The 18806-nt window shown below is 42.0% G+C and overlaps 1 protein-coding gene across 2 annotated transcripts in view; it reads left to right on the forward strand.

The window, feature by feature from the left end:
• VPS13A (vacuolar protein sorting 13 homolog A) overlaps nucleotides 1-18806 on the forward strand; it is a 238608-nt gene that overhangs the window by 105359 nt on the left and 114443 nt on the right. For both annotated transcript variants that reach the window (XM_080670231.1, XM_080670232.1), the window contains exons 32-34: nucleotides 12473-12640; nucleotides 14213-14517; nucleotides 17908-18055. In XM_080670231.1, coding sequence (XP_080526357.1) covers nucleotides 12473-12640; nucleotides 14213-14517; nucleotides 17908-18055 — 621 coding nt within the window. The remainder of the gene's footprint in view (nucleotides 1-12472; nucleotides 12641-14212; nucleotides 14518-17907; nucleotides 18056-18806) is intronic.

Raw genomic sequence — 18806 nt, forward strand, 5'->3', positions numbered from 1 at the left:
TATTTTGATGTAGTCCCATTTGTTTATTTTCTCTTTAGTTTCTATTGCCCTAGGAGCAGTATCAGTGAAGAAGTTCCTTCCGCATATGTCTGAGATTTTGCTGCCTGAGGATTCCTCTAGCATTTTTATGGTTTCCCGTCTTATGTTTAAGTCCTGTATCCATTTTGAGTTTATTTTTGTGTATGGTGTAAATTGGTGGTCTAGAATCATTTTTTTGCATGTATCTGTCCAATTTTCCCAACACCATTTATTGAAGAAACTGTCTTGACTCCATTTTATGTTCATGCCTCCTTTGTCAAATATTAATTGGGCATAGTGGTTTGGGTCGATTTCTCGGATCTCTATTCTATTCCATTGATCTCTATTTCTCTTCTTGTGCCAGTACCAGGCTGTTTTGAGAACAGTGGCTTTGTAATACAGCTTGAAATCTGGTATTGAGATCCCCCCTACTTTGTTCTTCTTTCTCAGGATTGCTGTGGCTATTCGGGGTCTTTTTTTATTCCAGATGAATTTTTGGAGTGTTCGTTCTAGGTCGGTGAAATATGCCATTGGTATTTTAATGGGGATTGTATTGAATCTATAGATTGCTTTGGGTAAAATGGACATTTTGATGATGTTGATTCTACCAATCCATGAACACGGTATGTTCTTCCATCTGTTTATATGTTCCTCTATCTCTTTTTTTTCAGTGTCCTGTAGTTTTTTGCGTATAGGTCTTTTACCTCTTTAGTTTATTCCTAGGTATCTTAATTTTTTTGGCATGATGGTAAATGGGATTGCTTTTTTAGTTTCTCTTTCTGTAATTTCACTATTGGTGTATAGAAATGCCATAGATTGCTTGGTGTTAATTTTGTATCCTGCTACCTTGCCGAATTCATTTATTAAGTCTAATAAATTTTTAATGGAGTCTTTAGGTTTTCTATGTACAGTATCATGTCGTCTGTGAATAAGGACGGTTTTACTTCTTCTTTTCCAATTTGGATGCCTTTTATTCCTTCTTCTTATCTGATAGCAATGGCTAGTACTTCCAGTACTATGTCGAACAAGAGTGGTGAGAGTGGTCATCCCTGTCTTGTTCCTGTTCTTAGGGGAAATGCTTTTAGTTTTTGTCCATTGAATGTGATGCTGGCTGTGTGGGTTTATCATATATGGCTTTTATGATGTTGAGGTGTGATCCTTCTATTCCCACCTTGCTGAGAGTTTTTATCAAGAAAGGGTGTTGGATTTTGTCAAATGCTTTTTCTGCGTCAATTGATATGACTACGTGATTTTCCCCCCTCAATTTGTTTATGTGATGTATCACGTTTATTGATTTGCGGATATTGTACCATCCTTGCATCCCTGGTATAAATCCTGCTTGGTCATGGTGTATGATCTTTCTGATGTACTGCTGGATTCAATTTGCTAGGATTTTGTTGAGGATTTTGGCATCTAAGCTCATGAGGGAAATTGGCCTGTAGTTCTCTTTCATTGTGTTGTCTTTATCTGGTTTTGTTTTTAGGGTGATGCTGGCTTCATAGAATGAGTTTGGAAGTGTTCCTTCCTCTTGAATATTTTGGAATAGTCTGAGGAGGATAGCTTTTAGTTCTTCCTTGAATGTTTGGTATAACTCTCCTGTGAAGCCATCTGAGCCTGGGCTTTTGTTTGCTGGAAGCTTTTTGATGACTGCTTCAATTTCTTCCATAGTGATTGGCCTATTGAGATTTTTAGAATCTTCCTGATTGAGTTTTGAAAGGTTGTATTTTTCTAGGAATATGTCCATTTCCTCCAGGTTGTCTAGTTTGTTGGAATAGAGTTGTTCATAATGTTTTTTAACAATCCTTTTTATTTCTGTGAGGTCTGTTGTTATTTCACCTCTATCATTTCTGATTTTGTTTGAGTTCTCTCTCTTTGCTTCTTGGTGAACCTGGCTAGAGGTTCATCAATCTTGTTTATCCTTTCAAAGAACCAGCACTTGGTTTCATTGATCTTTTGTATTGGGTTTTTTTTTTTTTTTTTGGTCTCTATGTCATTTATTTCTGCTCTAATCTTTATTATCTCCTTCCTTCTGCTCACTCTGGAATTTTCTTGTTGCTCTCTTTCTAATTCATTGAGTTGTAGCATTAGATGATTTACTACCATTTTTTCTTGTTTTTTGAGGTAGGCCTGGAGAGCTATAAACTTCCCTCTCCGGACTGCTTTCATTGTGTCCCATAGGTTTTGGATTGTTGTGTTTTTATTGTCATTAGTTTCCAGAATGTTTTTAATTTCTTCTTTGATCTCATTGGTAACCCAATCAATACTATATAATAAAAGAGCAATATGCAAATTAACCATCACTCTGCTACACCCACAAGCCACACCCACCAGCCAATCAGGAGCAAATATGCAAATAAACCCAACCAAGTTGGCTACCGCCACGGAGAGCAGGAGGGAGGCTTGGGTTTCCCTGGCAATGGAGGAAGCCAAGCTTTCCGCCTGCCCTGCCGCCCTAGGCCTCCACTCAAGGCTACAAAGTTTCAGTGATAGAAGTTACATAAAACCAAACAGAAATGGCGGCAGCCACGGAGCTGGAAAGAGCAGGAGGCTAGGGTTGCCCCCGGCAATGGAGGAAGCCAAGCTTTTCGCACACCCTGGCTGGCCCAGGCCTCCGATTAAGGCTACAAAGTCTCAATTATAGAAGATCCATAAATCCTCCAAAAAATGGCTGCTGTCAGGGAGCAAGCAGAAGGCTTGGCTTCGCTCCTGGTTACAAAGTTTCAATTGTAGAAGATAAATAAACCCCAGATACCAGGGCCTCTGCTTGGGTTGCCAGCGGGCGTGGCTGGCCTGCAAACCACCACAGGCCCCTCACCCAGGCCGCCCCACGCCCCAAGGGAACCCCCACCCTGATCCGGGACACCCTTCGTGGCAAACCAGCTGCCCCCCACCCATGCACCAGGCCTCTATCCTATCTAATAAAAGAGTAATATGCAGATTGACCATCACTCCAACACACAAGATGGCTGCCCCCATGTGGTCAAAGATCCTGCCCCCATGTAGACACAAGATGTCCACCACAAGATGGCCAGCAGGGGAGGGCAGTTTGGAGGGACAAGGTCTCCAAGGGAGGGCAATTGTGGGTGATCAGTCCAGCAGGGGAGGTCAGTTAGGGGTGACCAAGCCAGCAGAGGAGGGAAGTTGGGGTGATCAGGCCTGCAGGGAAGGGAATTAGGGGTGACCCGGCTTGCAGAGGAGGGAAATTGGGGGCGACTAGGCCTGCAGGGAAAGGCAGTTGGGAGGGACCCAGGCCTTCAGAGGAGAGCAGTTGGGGGGGACCAGGCCTGCAGGGGAGAGCAGTTGGGAAGGACAAGGCCTGCAGGGGAGGGCAGTTAGGGGTGACCGGGCTGGCAGGGGAGCAGTTAGGCATCAATCAGGCTGGTATTGGAGTGGTTAGGGGGTGATCAGCCTGGCAGGCAGAAGTGGTTAGGGACAATCAGGAAGGCAGGCAAGCGAGCAGTTGGGAGCCAGCAGTCCTGGATTGTGAGAGGGTTGTCCGACTGTCCGACTAAACGGGCAGTCGGACATCCCTCGAGGGGTCCCAGATTGGAGAGGGTGCAAGCTGGGCTGAGGGACACCCCCCCCCCCGTTCACGAATTTCGTGCACCGAGCCTCTAGTATTTTATGACATGCTATTCAGCTTCCAAGTGTTTGAATGTTTTGGATTGTTTTTATTGTAGTGTATTTCTAATATTATGCCATTGTGGTCTGAGAAGATGGTTGGTATCATTTCAATCTTCTTGAATTTGGGGAGACTTTGCTTGTGACCCAGTATGTGGTCTACTTTGAAAATGTCCCATGTGCACTTGAGAAGAACTTATATTCTGCAACTTTGTGGTGAAATGTTCTGAAGATGTCAATTAAGTCCATCTGATCTAGTGAGTCATTTAGGATTGTTGTTTCTTTGCTGATTTTTTCTCTAGAGGATTTATCAAGCGATGTCAGTGGTGTATTAAAGTCCCCTACTATGATTGTTTTGTTGTCTATCTCTCTCTTGATATCTTCCAGGAGATTTTTTATGTATTTGGGTGCTCCTGCATTGGGTGCATATATGTTTACCAGGGTTATATCATCTCGTTCTATCGATCCCTTTAGTATTATGAAGTGTCCTTCCTTATCTCTTGTTATGGCCTTCACTTTGAGGTCTATTTTGTCAGATGTAAGTATTGCTACCCCGGCTTTTTTTTCATTTTTGCATTTGCCTGAAAGATATTTTTCCATCCCTTCGCTTTCAGTCTGTGTGAGTCCCTTGTTCTAAGGTGGGTCTATTGTAGAGAGCATATATATGGGTCATGTTTTTTTATTCATTCAGCCACTTGATGTCTTTTGATTGGAGCATTTAGTCTGTTTACGTTTAAAGTTATTGAAACGTACTTTTTTGTAGCCTTTTTTATTTTTTGAGGCTGTGTTCCTTCTTACCTTTTTGTATATTCTTTTTACAGCATTCCCTTTAGCATTTCTTGCATTGCTGGATTGGTAGTGATAAACTCCCTTAGCCTTGTTTTGTCTGTGAAGCTCCTGATTTCCCCTTCAATTTTGACTGATAGTCTTGCTGGATAGAGTATTCTTGGATTGAGTCCCTTGCTTTGCATCACTTTGTATATCTCCTTCCATTCCCTTCTAGCTTGATATGTTTCTGTTGAGAAATCATTTGATAATCTGATGGGGGATCCTTTGTAGGTAACTCTGTGTCTCTCTCTTGCAGCCTTTTAAGATTCTCTCTTTGTCAATAACATTTGCCATTGTAATTATGGTGTGTCTTAGTGTGGGTCTTTTGGGATTCATCTTGCTTGGGATTCTTTGTACTTGAGTAACTTTTTTCTTCCCTATATCAGGGAAGTTTTCTGTCATTATTTCTTCAAATAAATTTTCTAATCCTTGCTGCTCTTCTTGTCCTTCTGGCAGCCCTATTATACATATGTTATTTCGTTTTGCATTGTCCCAAAGTTCCCTTAGGCTCTCCTGCTTTTTAATTTTTTTTCTGTAGTTGCTGTTCAGATTGGGTTGTTTCTGTACCTGATCTTCTAACTCGCTGATTTGGTCCTCTGCTTCTTCTAGTCTACTGTTGAAGCCTTCCATGGTGTTTTTGATTGTAGCTATATCATTTTTCATTTCTTCCTGATTTTTGCATAGGTTGTTGATTTTCTCGTCCATCCAGTATATGAATTGTATGACCATTACTCTGAATTCTTTTTCTGTCATGTTGCATGCCTCCGTTTCACTTATTTCCTTACTTGGCGATGCCTCCTTTCTTTCCTCTGGGGATTGCTTCATTGTCTCCCCATTCTGACTATTACCAGAAGGTTCAGATGTCGAGTTGCCGGAGCCTGGACCGTGTGCAGTGGGAGTTTTGCACCCCCCAAGTGTCACTGAAGAGCTCTGATACCAAGACGTGCGCTTGCTGTGGGTTGATGGGAACCACGCTCGCCTTGGGTCAGAGTCACAGGCACTTAGTGTGGCCTCGTGTGTGCACCTAGAATCAGGAACCCTGCCTGCGCCACGATGAAACATAGAACCCACTGGCGTGTGCCAAAAATCAAAAGTCCCCTATTGGCATGTCAGGAGTCAGAGGCTTCCTGTGTCCATGCCGAGAATCGAGTATCAGAGTCTCTGTTTCTTGGTGCTACCTCACACTGAGAATCAGGTCCCTGTGTGCACATGCACCAAGAATTGGAGTCACTGGCTCTTAGTGTGAATGTACTGAGAATCAGGGATCTCAGGCGCACGTAATGAGGAACGGAGTCTAGTCACTGGTGGTCAATGCTGCCTCTTGTGTGGAGATTCAGGGTCCCCGATCTGCCCGGGAGACCGGGTTGCCCAGTCCCACTGTGTTGGCAGGAGGTCCACTTCTGCCCTGCGGTAAACAGCCTTCTGTGTGTGCTTGCCGTGAATCAAAATCAGGTGGCTCTGCCCCTTCGTGTGGGTGTGGGGTCTGGTCACACGGGTGTGCACTGTGGAAAACAAACTCCCTGTGTCCATGTACCCAGGCTCGAATTCAGCGCTGCCTTCCTGTGTGGGCACAGGGTCTGGTCATGGGGAACAAACTCCCCGAGACCACACATCCAGGTTCAAGTTCACCGCAGCCTCTCTGCTAAGGTGCAGGGTCTGGTCATGGGAAACAAACTCCCTGGATTTGCACCCCCAGGCTCAAATTCAGTGCTGTCTCCCTCTGTGGGCATAGGATCTGGTCGCAGAAGACAATCTTTTCAAGTTGGTGCACCTATGCTTAAATTCAGGACTGCCTTCCTGTCTGGGCGTGGAGACGAGTCGCGGGAAACAAGTTCCCTGAGTTCTCAAGTCCAGGGTCAAGTTCAGCTCTGTCTCCCTTCTCCCTGCCCTGCGTGGGCACGGGATCTGGTCACAGAAGACCACCTCCCTATGGATGAGCAGCTAGGCTCGAATTCCGCTCAGTCTCCCTGCCTGGGCACAGAGATGAGTCGCGGGAAACAAATTCCCTGAGTTTACAAGTCCGGGGTCAAGCTCAGCGCTGTCTCCCTGCCCTGCGTGAGCGTGGGATCTGGTCACAGAAGACCACCTCCCTAGGGATGAGCGGCTAGGCTCAAATTCCACTCAGTCTCCCTGCCTGGGTGTGGGGACTAGTCACGGGAAACAAACTTCCTGTGTCTGACACCAAGGCTCAAAGTCAGGCAGAGTCGCCACTGCTTTGTGTGTGCAGAAAGCCTTATTGTGCGGCTGGGGTCTGGTAGTTTCTTTTTCGCTGCCTCAGGGATGGTGGGGGAGGGGGATTGGCTTTGTGACTCATAGAAATCTGTGGCTGGGTGCCTGGAGTCCTGGTGTCCCTGGGTCTGCAGCTGTGGTGGCAGGTCTTCTACCAGAGCGGATGTAGGGTCCTGGTTTGCTTCCGAGACCAGACTGGGTGGTGGTGAGGCTAGGATTCTAGTCTCAAGCAGTTCTGTTCTTCAAGATGGCATGGTCTCTGTGCCGCTGGTGTCCTCCCCAGAGTGTTTGCGGCAGCCACGGGGTTTTGCCATCTGAGACTGCCTGGATTGGCAGCCCCCTGGAAGAACTGCAGGGTCTAACTGTCCCTATTTCACTCACACACACACCCACACACGTCCACACACACCTCTATCGCTCCCTCACTCTCTCACACACACTACCTCCCTACCTTCCTGCCAGTCGCCATCTTCTTGGGTCTCATTTCATTATTTGATGTAGGTATAAGTAACTTTTCTTCTGAGCCAGTTTTGGTAATGTGTGGTTATTTTGGAATTTGATGCATATATATGCTTTTGTTTCTAGTATTATTTACATTTTTATTAAAAACTAAGATAGTACAAAATATTATGCAAATTTTATGTCCTTGCCTTTTTTTCGTTGTTCTTCTTTATAGTTTTTAACCACATATAATTGCATCCTTAAACAATATTTTTGCCCAGATTTGTGGTCCTTCAGAAACATATTTTTTTTCTGATTTTTAAATATAGCATATACACAAAAGCATGTAATGTAAAGTACTACAGTAAAACAAAGGCCTTTATACCCAACTTAAGCTAAGTAATAGAACATCAGAAGTCAGCAACATGTCCTAACCTGACTGCATTCTATTGTCTCCTCACAGAGTTAACTATGTCCTCATTTTTGCATTTTTAATAAATTTTACCAATTATGAATGAATCCTTAAATAACATATTGTTTCATCCTGCACACACCCCCACTTTTTAAAAGGGCATCATATTTTATGTATTTGTTTGAGCCTTCCTTTTTTCATTCAACTGTTATATTTTTCAGACATATCCATGTTGATGTGTATAGATATAGTTTATTCATTTGTATTACTGCATAGTCTTCCATTGTATGAATATACCACTGCTTATTTATTCATTGTTCTATTGATGGATGTTTGCACTATTTCTACTCTTTTGCTTTTGTGAACATTACTGCTATACCTAGTCTTACACATGTGTGTTAGTATTCTTATACATATCTCATGCAAGCATTTCCAGAGAATATTTTTAGTGGCACATGTACTCTCAGGAGCAGTGGAAGAGACCTTTGGTGTTTTACTTCAATCTCAGTGCTTGGAATTATTAGCCATTAAATTTTTTGGAGATCTGGGATATATAAAATGGTGTTTCAATTTGCATTTTAACTAATGAAATTACAGGTCTTTTCATATATTTGTGGGCTATTTGTGCTTGCTTTTCGATAAAATGCATGTGGCCTTGTTTACCCCTTAGAGCTTCTCACCTACCCCTGCTCCTGAGGGGCAATCAGGGCCAGCAGCCTCCTCTTGCACCCACTGCTGGCTATGGCGCCGCTCGCACCCGCTGCCAGCACCAGAGCTGCGCTCACACCTGCAGCTGGTGTCCGGCGCCACCACTCGCACTCAATGCTGGCACCCAGCGCCAGCCTTAATCGCCCCTGAGGCTTCTCCACCTCCCCTGGTCCTGAGGGGCGATTGAGGCAGCAGCTACCACTCACACCTGCTGTTGGCGTTGGCCCCACTTGCACCCGCTGCTGGTGCCAGCCTCAATCGCTCCGTGCAGTCAGCAGGTATGAGCGGGGCCAGTGCTGTCAGAGCATGGGAGCAGCAGAGGCAGGAGCAGGGCTGCTGGCAGATGGGACTAGGGGCCGTGGCAGGGGCTGGGCAGGGGCGTGGAGGGTGGACCGAGACCCGCACCTGTGCCCACCTCAGCCTCTCGGCCCACAGTTCCTTTCAAGGTGCATGAATTCGTGCTATGGGCCCCTAGTATGTAAATAAGTGATTTGGCTGTGTTCCAATAACATTTTAATTTATTGGATAATCGATATATGTAAAGAGGTAATATGCAAATTAGGCTGGGATGCCGTAACGGTCATGACCAGCTCAGGAGGAGGGGCCTGGCGCGGGTCCAGAGCCTGAGAGAACAACAGACAGGGTGGCCCGCGCCCGGCCCTCGAGCCAGAGAGAATAACCCGCGGTGGGGAGGGGGTGGCCCCCAGCCCTGTGGCCGTGGCGCTGGGCTGCTGGGGCCGGAGTGGAGACACAAACCTGCAGGGGGGCCGGGTTCAATTCTGATCAAGGGCATGTACCTAGGTTGCAGGCTCCTTTCTGGCCAGGGCCCAGGTCAGGGCTCATGCAGGAGGCAACCAATCAAAGTGTGCCTCTCACATTGATGTTTCTCTCTGTCTTTCACTCTCTCTTCCACGCTTTTTAAAAATCAATGGGAAAATATCCTCATGTGAGGATAAAAAAAAAAAAAAAAAAAAAAAAGAAGGAAAGAAATGTCATATCCTATGAAAGACACATCTTGAAAATGCCTAAAGAAAGTTGTCATTTTTTCGTGGTGAAGGGACTGGAGTCGTGTTGATGAAAACACCTTGGCAGCTGTGGCGACTGGCAGTGGCAGCAGCCAGTGGGGTGATGTGGCTGGGACCTTCCCCTGATCAGCCCAGTTGCCTCCCACAGAGGGAGGCCAGACTGCGGCTTAGGCCCGCTCTCTGTGGACCTAAGCCATCAGCAGGACATCCCCTGAAGGCTCCCGGACTGTGAGAGAGGGCAGGCTGGGCTTAGGGACGCAACCCCCCCCCCCCCCCGTGCACAAATTTAGTGCACTGGTCTCTAGTAAAATATAATTTAGATATATCACAAAATATTTTTTTATATTTTTCAACTTCCTAAGAGTGTGAAAAACATTTTTACCAAATCCTACTGATTGTAGTTGTTTAACTTACCAATTTTATTGGGAGGGATGTTATTTTTTCCTTACTGATTTGTGGGAATCATTTACTATTCTGCATATTATTCCTTGGTTCAAATACTATTTTCTTATTATGATGTCTTTTGATGAACAAAAGTTCTTAATTTTAATAAAACTCAATTTATCATTTCTTTCTTGGTTTGAGAATTTTCTGTTTTCTAAACCATTCCATTCATTGAATTCATAAAGGTATTACTCTACGTGATTTTCTAAAAGTTAGATAATTTTGCCCTAAACTTTTAGGTCTTTAATTCTAATTGGAATTTTTTTTATATGGTTGAGGCTATAATTTCACTTTTTCCACATTGAATTTCCTAGTACCATATATTGAGATAGCTGTCTTTTTCTCACTCATCTATAGTACTATGTCTATTAAATATTAGATGTAGATATGTGAATAGATTGGTTTCTGAGCTCTCTATTTATTTGTTTATCATTGCATCAGGAGCAAGTATTAATTTGATGCTGGATACTGTTCTAAGTGCTTATAAATGTTGTTATTTAATGTCCCTGTAAATTATTATTGATTTCAGCTCATGTATCCTTCATTTCTGACTGGTTCTTTTTTATGGTTTTCATGCTTTTTTTTTTTTTTTTTAATGCTGATGAAGTTCTACTAAGTTCATTTTGCATCCTTACAACCAGTATTTTGAATTCTGCATCCAGTAGATATCTCCACATTGTTTAGTTCTTTTCTTGGATTTTCTTCTGTTTTGTCATTTCATACATGTTTCCTTGTCTCCTTATTTTGATAGCCTCCCTATGTTTGTTTCTGTGTATCAGTTAGAGAGCTGTTATGTGTTCTGGGCTTGGTAGAGTGGTCTTACGTTGTAGGTTTTCTCTAGGGCCAGTGGCACAGCCTCCCTGATACCCACGCTGGGCACTGGGGTCACCTAGGGGGTACAGGCCCAGGTCTGCTGCTGCCTATGTTCTGCTCAGGGCCTCCCAGCATGAGCTACAAAGTGGTCTGCAGATGGATGCTAATTTTAATGGGCTTGGAGGTGCCCAGGTGAAGCCAAACTGTAAACCAAGGTTGGCTGCTTCTAGCGCAGCCGTGGGCAAACTACGGCCCACGGGCCGGATCCGGCTGTTCTATCCGGTTCTCTTGCTCTCCCCTCCGCTCCTTTACTTTGAATTTATATTAGTTCACACAAACACTCCATCCATGCTTTTGTTCCGGCCCTCCGGTCCAGTTTAAGAACCCATTGTGGCCCTCGAGTCAAAAAGTTTGCCCACCCCTGTTCTAGCGCCAGGCCTGGGGCCCATTAGCAAAAGATATGGGTACCTGGAGGCCAGTTGCTGCTTGTTTGAGAATGTAGGAAAGTCTGAAGCACAAGCCAATACAGGCCATTCATATGGGAAAGCCACTGGAAACAGCTTGGATGGGGCCCTAAGTTGCGTGGGGCAGGGTCTCAGAGAACCACCCAGGTGGGCTGAACAATGTGAGCCAGGTTGATGATGACTCAGATGGCACCTGCCTGCCCAGCTCTGTATATGATGTGTGTCAGAAAAAGAACAATGGTCTCTGCCAGCACTTTTTTTCTGGTAGAAACCTGTCCCTCCAGTTCTCACCCTGTTGTCAGTCAATTCAGTTCCTCCTGCTAGTCCCTGGTGCCTTTTGAGCTGCTGCCCAAGTGCTGGAGCTCAGAAGGAGGAAGTCTGAGTAAGTCCTTCAAGAGGAACTGTCTGGGACTCCATAAGCCCTCCATCGCATCCAGCCACAACCCCTGCTGTTTCTACACCCAGAAGTTATGGGTTCTGGTGTGGGACTGGGGACCCCTCGCTCCTTGGGAGACTTTCGTAGCCGAGATATTCCTCCCAGTTTTTATCCATCCTACATGGGTATGAGACCAATCGCTTCAACCCTTCAGCCAGTCTCAATGTGGCTTCTTTAAATCCTTAGTTGTAGGACTTCCATTTAGCTATATTTCAGGTAGTTCTGAATGATGGTTGTTCAGAATTTTGATGTGGTTGTAGGAAGTTGCTTGTACTGTGTTTACGCTGCCATCTGGAAACTAGCTCCACCATTTTAACTGGTATTGCAAAATTTGTGACTTTAATCTGTAGGTAATTTTTGGTTTGCAATTGAGATGACTTCAGAAAACTAATAAGGAACAGAAAATTTCATTAAGTTGTAGAGGGACAGAGTTTTTCCAAGTTTGATAGTGATGAAAAGAACATGTACACTGAGTGGCCCGATTATTATGATCTCTAAACCCATAATAATCTGGCCACTCATTGTATATCCTATATAATAAAAGGCTAATAAGCAAATTGACCCCTCGACCAGAAGTTAGTCCAGCAGGCAGGCTGGCCAACCGCCCATGTCCCCTCCCCCTGGCCAGGCTGGCCGGACCCCACTCATGCATGAATTCATGCACTGAGTGGCCAGATTATTATGCGTTCAGAGATTATAATAATCTGGTCACTCAGTGTATATGGTAATTCTTACCACATAAGTAAACACACTAAATGAAAATGTAAATTCTGATAATTTTCCTTTTTTTCTCCCCATTTATAAAAAGGTTGGGCCAGACCTATTAAATGGATTTCATGGCCCACAAAGGGAGCTGCCACCACCAATTTAAAAAACCTGCAATGTAGGTTCTTAATAAAGGGGTTAGAATTGCCTTATTTCTGTTTGGCTTGACTACATGGGAAATTTTCCAAATATGTGTGCATTGATTTGTTTTTTAATGAAGACATCGTTTCAAAAATGGATTTTGACATTTGAATTTTTTCTCATTTAGGCTGTTTATATCACTGGAAAAGAAGTTTTCAGCTTCAAAGTCCTTTCTTATGTGAATGCAACTGCTGATTCTGCATACACAGATATGAGTGTGGTTGACATTCAAGTTAATTTAACTGTTGGTTGCATTGAAGTAGTTTTAGTCACAAAATTTTTACATTCTATATTGGTAAGTATGTTAATTGATTCTTTCCTGCTAGTTGGAAATTGTTGTGCATCAACCATACATGAAGAATAAATAATAATTTCTTGCTTGATTTTTACTGCCTAATTTTTCATGATTGTTTGGGTACCATTTATTATGACTGAAATGTATAATACTTTAGTATTATTTTCACATAGGAATATCCAGTTAATTGAAATATATATTTTAGATATTAACATATTAAGTATATGTACATTATATGTCAAATATATTAATTGAGTTTTTATTTTATACATCATTGGTTTACGTTTTTGCTTTACCTAAGTTTCAACTCTAATAAAAAATATTAAATATATAATTGAAGTTTGTTTTGTCTCAGGTTATTATTTTTAAAATTATATTTTCTATTATGTTATTATTCTGTGACTGGGGCTTTAAGAGCTTTAGATTTAATCTCTATATGATACACTCTAAGGTATTTGAGTTACTTTTTATAGTTTATTTTCCCCTGTGGTTTTTCCATTCTGTCACCTGATGCTTTCTCTGGTGAGTGTCTTATCCTTCTCTATGGCTTCACTATTCATCTTTTTAAAATGCTATCTTAGCGTTGGTGTATAAAATAGATGACTAGTTGATTCTAAGTAAATAATGTTGCCATTTTTTGATCTTTTTAATTAAGGTTACCATGCAATTTTTCATATACCCATAAATATTTTTGTACACCAAAAATAAATATGAACAAATATTTCTTGTCTAATTTCTTTTTTTTTAATTTCTAGTTATTTGCTAAATGATTTTTAAAAATATATTTTTATTGATTTCAGAGAGGAAGGGAGAGGGAGAGAGAGAGAGGAACATCAATAATGAGAGAGAATCATTAATTGGCTGCCTCCTGCACACCCACACTGGGGACTGAGCCTGCAACCCTGGCATGTGCCCTTACTGGGAATCGAACTGTGACCTCCTGGTTCATAGGTCGATGCTGAACCACTGAGCCATGCCGGCCGGGCTCTAATTTCTTTTTAGAACTCAAAAGAATTTTGTCACGGAGACTGATGTGATAGCCTTATACTAAAAAATTACTGAAAATGAAATCTTTTTCTAAGTATGAAAATTAAGTGTAACTTTAGGTATATTTTATGTCATTGAGGTATTTTTTCCAGAATTCAGAAATTAGAAAAGCTTAGCATTCTTAAGGAAATACATTTTAATTTTTTATCTTACAAACATAAAGAAGCTCTTTGCCAGTTGAGTTTGTACAGGGAAACACAATGTAATTGGTTAGCATTTAGGAAAAATGAGACAATGAGGGAACTAGATATCAGTGAAATATTGCAATATCCACATGTTACTTTGTTCCAGGGACTAGATTTTCAATGTTCTGCTATATCTTTGTATCTTTATCTTTGTGTTTTTCAATTTTTATGCAGAAGATTAAAATTTAATATAGGCAGTCAGACTTTGAATATATACTGCTTGGTTGTACCAAGAAATTTTTTTTTCTTCATGGAGGTAAAATCATTACCTGCCATATGTATTTAATAAGTCTTATTCATTAATGGTAACCTTGTGAATATAATTCTGTTACCTTTATAGGCTTTTATAGATAATTTTCAAGCAGTTAAAGAAGCCTTGGCTGAGGCAACTGTCCAGGCAGCAGGAATGGCTGCTACTGGTGTAAAAGAACTGGCACAAAGGAGTTCTAGAATGGCATTAGATGTTAACATCAAAGCCCCAGTTGTGGTCATCCCACAGTCTCCAGTTTCTGAAAATGTCCTTGTTGCTGATTTTGGATTAATTACAATGACCAATACATTCCACATGATAACAGAGAGCCAGAGCAATCCCCCACCCATTATAGATTTGATTACGATAAAGCTGAGTGAAATGCGACTATACAGGTAAGCTTTCCACAAATATATTTGTACTAGAGGCCCGGTGCATGAAATTTGTGCCCAGCGGGGTGTGTGTGTGTGTGTGTGTGTCCCACAACCCAGCCTGCACCCTCTCCAATCTGGGACCCCTGGAGGGCAGTCGAACATCCCTCTCACAATCCAGGACTTCTGGCTCCCAATGGCTCACCTGCCTCCCTGCCTGATTGCCCCTAACCGCTTCTGCCTGCCAGCCTGATCACCCCCTAACCACTCCCCGGCCAGCCTGATCGACACCTAACTGCTCCCGTGCCGGCCTGATTGCCCCTAACTGCCCTCCCCTGCAGGCCTGGTCACCCCCAACTGCCCTCCCCTGCAGGCCCGGTCGCCCCAAACTGCCCTCCCCTGCTGGCCCGGTACCCCTAACTTCCCTCCCTTGCCAGCCTGGTCGCCCCTAACTGCCTTCCCTTGCCATCTTGGTTGCCCCTAACTGACCTCCCCTGCTGGCCTGGTCGCCCCCAACTGCCCTCCCCAGCCGGCCTGGTTGCCCCCAACTGCCCTCCCCTGCAGGCCTGGTCGCCCCCAACTGCCCTCCCCTGCAGACCTGGTTGCCCCAAACTGCCCTCCCCTGCTGGCCCGGTACCCCTAAGTTCCCTCCCTTGCCAGCCTGGTCGCCCCTAACTGCCTTCCCTTGCCATCCTGGTTGCCCCTAACTGACCTCCCCTGCAGGCCTGGTCACCCCGAACTGCCCTCTCCTGCCGCTGCTTTAAAAATACTCAATTGCTATTCATTCCTTATTTCACTGTGCTAAGTGTGTTTTAGTTGCGGTCAATAAATTCTTGCTTTTCTAAAAAACACACTTAGCACAGTCAAATAAGGAAGGAATAGCAGCTTTATTGAGATATAGTTGACATCTAAGCAATCCCATAGCTTCAAATTGTGTAATATGATAAGTTTTGACATGGATACACTTGTGAAAGTTGGTGTACATTGTATTATTTCTTCTTTAAATATTTGGTAGAATTCACCAGTGAAGCCATCTGGTCCCAGGGTTTACTTGTGGGAGATTGTTAACTACATTTTCCCTTCCTTTAATAAACTTAGGTCTATTCAAGTTATTTTTTTCTTGTGTGATCTTTTTAAAGTTTTTTCAAGAAATTTGTCCATTTTGTCCACATTGTAGAATCTTATGGTATAAAGTTATGTATAATGTTTCCTTCTTGTTATTAATATCCACAGGGATTTTGCCTCCCTCATTCTTGATATTTATACCTTATGCCTTTTTACTAATCAATTTGGTTAGAGGTTATCAGTTTTATTGATTTTAAAGAATCCGCTTTTGGCTTTCTCTCATTTTTCTGTTTTCTCTTTCATTGATTTCTGCTTTGATATTTATTATTTCCTTCTGCTTATTTTGGGTTTAATTTTGCTTCTTCGAAGTTTCTTTACGTGTTAGCTAATGTTGATTTGAACATTTCTTAATTATAATTTACTGCAGGCTAAAATTTTGGAGTTTTTCTCTGTAGCTCTCTTCTTTCTGGTATTTTACTGTATGACTCTAGCTGCCTTGATCACAAGAAATCTCAGTGCCATGGCTTGTAAATTATCTCAAAACAGTAGAAGTTGGGGCAGTAATAGTGTTGTAGTGTAACCCCCATCTTACAAAGGACGCCTCAAAAAGTCGAATTATGGAGTCATTTATTAAAAGCCGGCGGCATACGAGGGAGCAAAAGCGCTCCAGACCTCACAGCCCCGAACAGCTCGCCACATCAGGCTTATATTGGCAGGATATCACAAAAGTATTGATTACATCTTTGGATCTGGAATGAGGAACCTTTTTTGTGAAAAAGCATTTTTACAGAAGTGAAATCGAGCAACTTAGTTATCTAAAGTATCTACGAATCACTGAATGAACAGAAACGCATTATCTGGGACCACCTGGGCAATTTAGAATAATTGTGCTGTCCAGATTCCGGGACCACTGAGTCAACCAAAACTCAGTTATCTGTAGCTACTGAGACAATTTAGGATAATTGTGCTGTTCTGATTCCCAGAACAATGTGCTTCAGTAACCAGTGAGATCACAATCAATGGGATATTCAAACCATCATCAATGGAGTATTGGGATAGCATACATAAGTTCAGAAAATCAAAATAACTTTAAAATGAGTACAAAACCCAAAACAGCAAGGTTAAAATATTAAACAGCAATTTTTACCCAAGTATGGTTGTTACCATACTTCAATAGGACTCACCGTTTTTTTGTTTTTTTTCCTGTTTGTTTTTCCCCCATCTCATGAATTACTATCCAGTGCTTGATGTCCTATGTCCTTTTATTGTTTTTAGAACATTTGGCCTTTAATTTGCATTAAAATAAGTTTCTTTGAATATTTCAATTACAAGTTCTAATAGTGAAGACATAATAGATGCTGCAAGCACTCAGTATTGGCTCCTGTCCTTTCTCCCGCTCTCTCTCCCAGGCTTTGTTTTTTCACTCAAGATTCAAATGGGCACTATGCACTAAATAAATGGCTCCTGGTGCCGAGTGTCAGCATCCTTATTTCAGGTCACACATTGTAAACAAGTGTTCTTTATGCATGCCATGTTTATTGCATTTTGGGGCTTTTTGTTGTGGATTTTGCTGTTCAAATTGCTGCCAAGCATATAGTGCCAATTATAACCATAAAAGATTAAAAGTGGATGGATGAATTGTATTGATGTGAGTTGTCTCAATAACACTATTTAAAAAGCTAAAGGAAAATAATATGTAAGTATCAGTAATAGGGTAGAACACAACTTTCTAATTTAAGCACTGAAGGAATAAGAAAAATGATAAGGAGCCGAAACCGGTTTGGCTCAGCGGATAGAGCGTCGGGCTGTGGACTGAAGGGTCCCGGGTTCGATTCCGGTCAAGGGCATGTACCTTGGTTGCAGGCACATCCCCAGTTGGGGGTGTGCAGGAGGCAGCTGATCGATGTTTCTCTCTCATCGATGTTTCTAGCTCTCTATCCCTCTCACTTCCTCTCTGTAAAATATCAATAAAATATATTTAAAAAAAAAAAAGAAAAATGATAAGGAAAAACTACCGATTGGGTTTGACTGTACAAGAATGTAATTTTTTGAATATTAATCACCAAAACAAAGTTATAAGAGAAAAAGAATATGGGGTATTAGCAGCATCTTTATCAAAAGATAAAAATCTTTAAATATTTTAAACCAGAAAGAACAAGATAATTTGAAAAATTGGTAAAGAACACAACTAGATGATTCTTTAAAGGAGCCAATAAACAGCTAATAGAAATGTTCATACACACAAAAATATTGATTTCTACTATTAGTATATAAAATGAAAATTTTAATTATTTGTTACTATCTGAGTACATATGAAACAGTTCGCAATGATTTCATCTCTCCTTTTAGGTCTCAATATAGTAATGATGCATACCAGGAAGTACTGGATATACTACTGCCATTAAATCTTGAGGTGATTGTTGAGCGAAATTTAGCCTGGGAGTGGTTCCAGGAAGTCCCTTGTTTTAATATAAATGCTCAACTAAAGCCTATGGAGGTAATTTTTCAGATACTTGTTGATTCCTCTTTTTTTGGTTAAAAAATATTGCTTGGGGACATATTGCTTAGGTGTAGAAGTTATATCTTTATTAATCACCTTTGTCAGAATTGAGATAGTAGCTATATTAACCTAAAATTCATTGAATATTCTCCATTCACTCATTCAACAAATATTTGCATGCCTACTGTGTTAGATATTGGAGATACAGTGGCAAAGAAGCTATGACATTATCTCTGGCTTTGTGGACTTACCAGTCTGATGCAGGGGTTGGTGGTGATGGTAGTCTAGAGGTGTGATAGATAGTAAAAAGTACTCAGGTACATTATTAAAATGGTTTTAAATTGTGGCAAATTCTATGAAGGAAACAAATATTAGGATGCTATACGTAGTCAGTTGGATATATTAATATAGAATTTAGTGGAGAGGTCTAGGCAGTATAGAATTTGAAGTTATCAGCCATGGGAATATATGAAATAACCTAGAGAAGATCATAGAAGAATGGAGAGGTTGAAGATGAAAATTGCAAATGGGTCAGGACCTCTTAGGCATAACTTTATCTCACTATTTGTTGACATTGCTTCACAGATCCCTAATGTACCTATCCACAAATTCATATTGTTCCCTTTTGACTGGATGAAACTATTTCACATGCTTTGCCGAAGTGACAGCAACATATGTTGTGTCTTGAAGGTTTCTTTTCCCAGTTCCTGTCCTCAGTTTCCCTACTTCTTTCTATAAAAATGTATTA

The sequence above is a fragment of the Plecotus auritus genome (genome assembly GCF_963455305.1).
Source record: "Plecotus auritus genome assembly, chromosome: 5".
NCBI classification, from domain to species: Eukaryota; Metazoa; Chordata; class Mammalia; order Chiroptera; family Vespertilionidae; genus Plecotus; species Plecotus auritus.